This window comes from Quercus lobata, chromosome 4 (assembly GCF_001633185.2).
Source record: "Quercus lobata isolate SW786 chromosome 4, ValleyOak3.0 Primary Assembly, whole genome shotgun sequence".
NCBI classification, from domain to species: Eukaryota; Viridiplantae; Streptophyta; class Magnoliopsida; order Fagales; family Fagaceae; genus Quercus; species Quercus lobata.
The window spans coordinates 82,247,983-82,255,723 of NC_044907.1; the positions used below are offsets into that span (position 1 = coordinate 82,247,983).

Genomic DNA, 7,741 nt, shown 5'->3' on the forward strand with positions numbered 1-7,741 from the left:
CATTTGTGTTTGTACCATTGCAAATTTGCAATGGTACGGACATATGTGGTTTGCAATGATACGGATAGATGTGGTAAACAAAAAATTATTATTTTATTGAACTTTGATGTTGTGGCTGTTGTGGATGATAATGAGAATGTGATAATATATTATTTTAATGTGTAGTAAATATTATTTTAATGTATAGAATTGAATGATAAAATATCTGATAAATGGGATATTGTAAAATGATATGGTAAAATAATAAAGTATGTCTCTGATGTTGTAAAATGACATAATTTTTGCAACATATACTACTGATGCTCTAATAGAGAGAATGATGCTAATACTCGCTTTCATTTAAAAACTTGAAACACGTGCCCTCACAAAAAATCCTGAAACACGTGAAGGGCAAATCCGTCACATGCGACTGCACCAAATATTCCTTTTCATAAATCTGTTTAAAGCTTGAAACACGCAAAGCTCTGGAAGCAGGTCGGTGATGACAACTTCAGACTTTTCCGGGAAAACATTTTAATTTTTTATTTTAAAAAGGCTCTATTGGATAACAATTTAATGATTGACCCCAAATACAGAGTTTAGTCAGTCTTCTTTTTATTCTTGCATAGAATTAACCTAATGTGGAAACTGTATTGGAAAATCCGAAGATAAATGAGGGCCCCAGCTTCTATAAATATATACAAAGCTTTTCTCGCATGGCTCTCTTTACCTTGTTTTCCATCCCTGCTTTTGGGTAAGAAAGTTGGCTGGCTGGTAAAATCCCGACAAATTTACTAATTTTTGTTACCGCCGTCAATCCAATTTTTGACGTATAAGAGCATTAACATTTGTAGTGTCAAAAATTTAGCAATTTAACATCATAAAGAATTATTTTATCACCCGACTTTACAAAATACCAAATATTAGTAGTCTTATTTTAGTATTCCACACAATAAAAAAATGTAAAAAATAATAAAATAATATATTTACTACAATAACACCCACAACCACGCCACAGTGGTGTCTTAATAAAATAATTATTGGTGATGGGAATGACGATGCCACATCCCACGGACGAAGATAACATTAATGACGAAGGAAGCATCCTTGACGAAGTCATCAGGAACAACGAAGAAAGCTATCATCACTGACGAAGGCAGGGAGTCATTCAATGCAGTCAATCAATGACCTGAGCAGTTACGAAATCAACCAAGCAGACCGTTGGGAACCTCTTAAAAGTCTCATTATTGGACCAGGGGCGTTACTTGAGAAAGCATTAACAACCCCAACGGCTAGCCCCTAAGGCCGCAGGTATAAAGCTCTCACACAGTCAACAGAAGGTACGATATACACTGACACTTTGAGAGTACATTCGGATTCTTTACTTTGTTTGATCATTATCCTAACTTTGGCATCGGAGATGTTGTGGCAGGCACCACACCGGTGACCCTCATCGAGCATACCCTCGCACACCACAAGGGATTCCATCTGCCCACTCTTACTGACGAGTTTGTGTTCCATCAGTTTGGCACCGTCTATGGGAACGAGTTTTCAGATTCATATTCGAAAACGTAGTTTCCATTAATTCTCTATATCCAGATGGAATCCAACCCAGATTCAGCAGCCTTGGCCCAGCAAGTTCAAGCCCTTACAGCCACCATTGAAGAACTTACCAAACAAAACCAGGAGATGAAGCTACGACTCCAACAGGTTTAACAGGCCCAACAGGACGAAAGCCGGTCCAAGGGTAACCTGGAGGGAGAAGGGGATAGCCACAGGAGAGGTACCCCCCAAAGGCCAGCTACCCCGGACGAACAGAATTCAGATCTTCTTCGAGAAATGAGGAAAGAGATGGACGAACTAAGGAGCGCCATCAAAGAGAAAACGGACCGGAGTGTGGACAAAATGGTAAGGGCTACGGATTCACCCTTCACCGCAGCGGTGCTTGAGTGCCCCGTACTGTCAAAATTCTGTTTACCTCAACTAGAGCCATTCGACGGACTCAAGGACCCTCAGGATCATCTTAATACCTTTAAGACGACTCTGCGTCTTCAACAACCGTCTGACGAGATACTGTGTCGCTCCTTCCCAACCACTCTCAAAGGAGCTGCAAGAGAATGGTTCACGAAGTTGCGGACCTCGTCCATAGACAACTTCGAGCAATTAAGCAGTGCCTTCTTACGCCATTTCATAGGGGGACAATGTCCAAAAAGGCCGGTAGACTACTTACTTACCGTAAAGCAGGGAGAGAAGGAAACTCTGAGGTCATATGTCAAACAATTCACCCGGGAGACTTTGGAGGTGGACGAAGCCGATGACAAGGTGCAGCTGACGACCTTCAAAGCAGGGCTGAGGTCTAGAGATCTTGTGGCCTCCCTCGCTAAGAATCCACCAAAGACGATGGCAGAAATGCTCCTGAAGGCACAGAAATACATGAATGCTAAAGACGCTTTAGCGGCCATAAAGGATACCGAGAAGCCAGGCGACAAGGCAAGGAGGGAAGACGATCGTAGGGGGCAGAAGAGAGATCGACCAGATCGTCAGAACAACGACGGGAATAAGAGGAAAGATGATAAAAATCCTCGGACGGTAAGATTTACTCCTCTGGTCATGCCTGTTGACAAGATTTTCACGCAGATCAAGGACGAGCATTATCTCAAATGGCCCAGACCATTGCACTCATCCCCTAATGTCCGCGACAAGAACAAGTACTGCCAGTTCCACAAGGATCACGGCCACAACACCGAAGATTGCAGGGACTTGAAGGAGCAGATAGAGGAGTTAATACGGAAAGGGAAGTTATAGAAATACGTGAAGAAAGGAGAATATAGCAAGTCCAGAAACGACGACAAAACCCAGCACGAATCGTTCTCCCGGGATGACGATCGTCCGTCCCATCCTCCAAACAAAGTGATCGGGGAGATCAACACGATCACAGGAGGGCCGTTCTTAGGAGGGTCGTTTAAGTCACTCAAAAAGGCATACCAAAGACAAGTTAACAGCGTCCACACCGTACCCCCGTCCAAGCACCGACGAACATACGAAGACATGTCTTTCAATGAGGGAGATGCCATGGGAGTAAAGCAACCCCACAACGATCCCTTGGTCATAATGTTAAATATAGAAGGGTTCAATACCAAAAGGATCCTCGTCGATAATGGCAGCTCTGTGGACATCATCTACCTCCCAGCCTTCCAGTAGCTGAGACTAGATCCAAAAAGACTGCGCCCTTTTGACTCTCCACTCGTCAGCTTCAGTGGAGACAGGGTCTACCCCCGGGGTATAGTGACATTGACGGTGACGGCGGGGACCTACCCAGTGCAGTTGACTCGGCAAGTAGATTTCCTGGTGGTGGATTGTCCCTCATCCTACAATGTCATCGTTGGAAGACCCACTCTCAATAAGTGGAAGGCGGCAACGTCAACTTATTGTTTGAAGGTAAAGTTCCCAACAGATAATGGTGTCGGTGAAGTGAAAGGAGATCAAGTCCTAGCAAGAGAGTGCTACCAAGCCGTCCTGGCTGGGAAGGAGAACCATTCTTGGATGATTGAGGAGAAGGAAGAAGACAGGATAGAGGCCCTGGAGACGGTGGAGTTGGTAGAAGGAGAGGCGAACAAGACGACCAAGATAGGAACGACGTTGAGCCCCGAGATGAGAACAAAACTTATAAAGTTTCTCAAAGAGAATCTAGACGCCTTCGCATGGAGTCACGAGGACATGCCGGGCATATCCCCAGAAGTCATCCAGCATAAGTTGAATGTGGACCCAGAACGGAAACCCGTCCAGCAACGACGAAGAACCTTCGCTCCAGAACGAGACCAGGCAGTTGCAGAGGAAGTTACCAAACTCCTGACGGCAGGGTTCATCCGGGAGGTGTATTATCCTGAATGGCTGGCAAATGTAGTCCTGGTGAAGAAAGCAAACGGGAAGTGGAGGATGTGCGTAGACTTCACCGACCTAAACAAGGCATGCCCAAAGGACAGCTTCCCCCTACCCAGGATAGACCAGCTTGTGGACTCCACAGCCGGACACAAATTACTGACATTCATGGATGCCTTCTCAGGATACAACCAAATAAGGATGGCTGAAGAAGACTAGGAGAAGACCGCCTTCATCACAAGTCAAGGACTCTACTGTTACAGGGTGATGCCATTTGGGCTGAAGAATGCCGGGGCTACGTACCAGAGGTTGGTGAACAGAATGTTCAGCCAACAAATTGGCAGGAACATGGAAGTGTACGTGGACGATATGCTCGTCAAGAGCAAAGAAGAGCTCGCACACCTGGACGACCTGAAGGAGACATTTACAACCCTCAAAGCACACCAGATGAGATTGAATCCAAGTAAGTGTGTCTTTGGGGTTGCTTCGGGAAAATTCCTGGGATTCATGGTGTCCCAAAGAGGAATAGAAGCAAATCCAGAAAAAGTGCAAGCCATCATCAACATGACGTCCCCCAGGACCGTCAAGGAAGTTCAAAAACTCACCGGAAGGATAGCGGCTTTAAACAGGTTCGTCTCTAGGGCCACAGACAAATGCCTGCCCTTCTTTAAGACCTTGAAGCAGGCCTTTGCTTGGACCTACGAGTGCGAAGCGGCTTTCCAAGAACTGAAGCAATATCTGAGCAGTCCGCCTCTTCTAAGCCCGTCCAAAGAAGGAGAAAACCTATACTTGTACCTGGCGGTGTCAGCCTCGGCAGTGAGTGCAGCTTTGATTAGAGAAGAAGGCAAGAAGCAACTCCCGGTCTACTACATCAGCCAAGCCTTTCAAGGAGCTGAGTTCAGATACCCAAGGATCGAAAAGATTGCGTTTGCACTAATAGTAGCCTCGCGCAAGCTCAGGCAATATTTCCAGTCAAATCCTATCCTTGTGATGACGGATCAACCAATCAAGAAATCAATGAACAAACCAGAAGCAGCAGGGAGAATGGTCCAGTGGGCAATTGAACTTAGTCAATTTGACATCGAGTACCATCCAAGAACTGCTATCAAGGCGCAAGCTCTGGCCGACTTCATCACTGAATTCACTCTCCCAGACGAAGATGGAATTCCTGACGGAGTCGATAAATGGACAATACAGACAGATGGTTCGTCAGCCAAAAAGAAGGGGGGAGTAGGGGTCGTCATAACCATCCCCGACGGAGAAGTGATGAAATATGGGGTCCAACTAAAGTTCCCAGCCACGAATAATGAAGCTGAGTATGAAGGAATATTGACGGGCTTGAGGCTTGGGAAAGCTCTTGATGCCAAAAACTTGTTGATCCAGAGTGATTCAAAGCTGGTAATCGGACAGATCAGGGGAGAGTACGAGGCAAAGGAAGAAAGGATGCAGAAATACCTAAAACTAACGAGACAACTAACTCAGGAGTTCGATACAGTGGAGTTCGTACAGATCCCAAGAAGCCAGAATATGGGGGCTGACGAAGTGTCAAAACTAGCATCATCAGAAGAAGGGAGGACGACCATGGACTTGGCAATAGAGGTCCAGAAACACCCTAGTATTGAAGAGGTTGCAGTGTTCACCCTCCAGAGCACAGACACCTAGATGACGCCCATAATATCTTTCCTTCAGGACGGGCACCTCCCTGAAAACACAAAAGAAGCCAGAAAGGTCAAGAAGAGAGCAGCCAGATTCACGATCTTGAATGACGTCTTGTACAAGAGAGGCTTCTCTATGCCTTACTTGAAGTGCGTCGATGAGGAAGAGGCCAAATACATCCTGGAGGAAGTACACGGTGGAATCTGTGGCGACCATGCCGGCTCCAGATCCCTGGTCAACAAGGTGATAAAAGCAGGGTATTTTTGGCCAACCATGCAGGTGGACGCTGCTGATATCGTCAGAAGGTGCAACAAATGCCAGTGATACGGGAATGTGCAACGGCTTCCAGCAGAGAAAATGACGACTATAGCTTCCCCATGGCCATTCGCACAATGGGGAATCGATATCATCGGTCCTCTGCCCCAAGGTAAAGGTCAGGTAAAATTCCTTCTAGTTGCTATTGACTATTTCACAAAATGGGTTGAAGCAGAGGCCCTAGCAACAATCACTGAGGCTCGGATCCAGAGCTTTGTGTGGAAAAACATAATCTGCAGGTTCGGGATTCCCTTGACGACCATATCTGATAATGGGAGGCAGTTCGACAGCCAAGGTTTCAGAGAATTCTGCTCAGACATTGGAATCAAGAATCAGTTCTCATCCCCGGGACATCCCCAGGCAAACGGACATACGGAAGTGACGAACAGGACGCTGCTCAAGATTATCAAAACCAAGCTGGACGAAGCAAAAAGTGCCTGGCCAGAAGAACTACCTAGTGTCCTGTGGGCTTACAGGACCACAGCCAGAACCCCGACAGGAGAGACACCCTTCAGGCTTACCTATGGCACAGAAGCAGTAATCCCAGTAGAGGTTGGAGTAACAAGCATCAAACGAGGAACTTTCAGAGAAGGACTCAATGATGATGAACTGCGGCTCAACCTGGACTGCCTGGATGAAGTAAGAGATAATGCATCCAGTAGGATGACAAAGTATCAAAAAAAGATGACCGAGTACTACAACAAGAGGGTTAAACTCAGGCGACTGGACATAGGGGACCTCGTCCTTCGCAAAGTCACTACAGCAACTAAAGACCCTACTCAAGGAAAATTGGGCCCTACATGGGAAGGGCCTTACCATGTCATTCACTACTCTAGACAGGGAAGTTACCATCTGGAAACCATGGACGGACAAAAGCTCCCTCGGCCATGGAACATTGAGCATTTAAAGAAATACCATGAGTAAATGTAATAGACGAATGCATTCGTTCTTGAAATTAATAAAAGAATTATTCCTCTGATGTCTTTGTGCAGGCAGTACTGGTCAATCATAAGGCCCATAAATCGCTAAGTAACAAGATTCCGCCTTGACGGATGTAAGTTACTGACGACCACCATGGTGGGTATAAATCACTAAGTAACAAGATTCTGCCTTGACGGATGTAAATTACTGACGACCACCCTGGTGGGTATAAATCACTAAGTAATAAGATTCCGCCTTGACGGATGTAAGTTACTGACGACCATCCTGGGAGGTTTAAAAGACTAAGTAACAAGATTCCGCCTTGACGGATGTAAGTTACTGACGACCATCCTGGGAGGTTTAAAAGACTTAGTAACAAGATTCCGCCTTGACGGATGTAAGTTACTGATGATAATCTACAAAAAAAAAAAAAAAAAGACTAAGTGACAAGAGTCTGCCTGGACGGACATAAGCCACCCAGGCAGAACCCCCTGGCAGGTGCAAATGGCAGGAGTCTATTTGACGGAGAAAAGAGAGCCATACATCAAATCAAAACGAGATGCAACAATCAATCAACAGATTGTTAACGAATCACAAGGTACAAAAGTATAGACGAATGTAAATCAACCAAAACATCTGGAGGAAAAGTAAGTATGCTTCATTCAAACCCATAACCACTGGGCCACTATCATTGTTTTCAAAATAAAACTGATTGTTTTGAAATTAGATTTACAAAAAGAAAAGGCCCAAAACAAGACGGGCACCCACCATAAAACAAAAGGAAAAATTTTCTAAGTATTTAAATCAGGCATCAACAGTGTCTTCACTGGCCGGTACGTCAGCAGCAGGCTCAGGTGCTTCATCACCCGGGGTAGAAGACTGAGCCGCTTCATCCAGAACCATCTCCTTGTCCACCTCCTCCAGATCCAGGCTCTCCATGTTGACTCCAGAAGGATGCTTGACCAGATACCTCTGGAGAAGTTCAAAACCT

General features: G+C 45.5%; 2 protein-coding genes across 2 annotated transcripts; both read left to right on the forward strand.

Moving 5' to 3' along the window:
- Positions 1–1,818: 1,818 nt before the first annotated feature.
- Positions 1,819–2,784, forward strand: LOC115985937. Its single transcript, XM_031108821.1, has one exon. It carries the CDS (start codon positions 1,819–1,821, stop codon positions 2,782–2,784), a length of 966 nt encoding a protein of 321 aa, XP_030964681.1.
- A 243-nt stretch (positions 2,785–3,027) lies between these two features.
- Positions 3,028–5,520, forward strand: LOC115985938. Its single transcript, XM_031108822.1, has 3 exons — positions 3,028–3,176; positions 3,231–3,917; positions 4,122–5,520. Exons 1-3 carry the CDS (start codon positions 3,028–3,030, stop codon positions 5,518–5,520), a joined length of 2,235 nt encoding a protein of 744 aa, XP_030964682.1.
- The last annotated feature ends 2,221 nt before the right edge of the window (positions 5,521–7,741 follow it).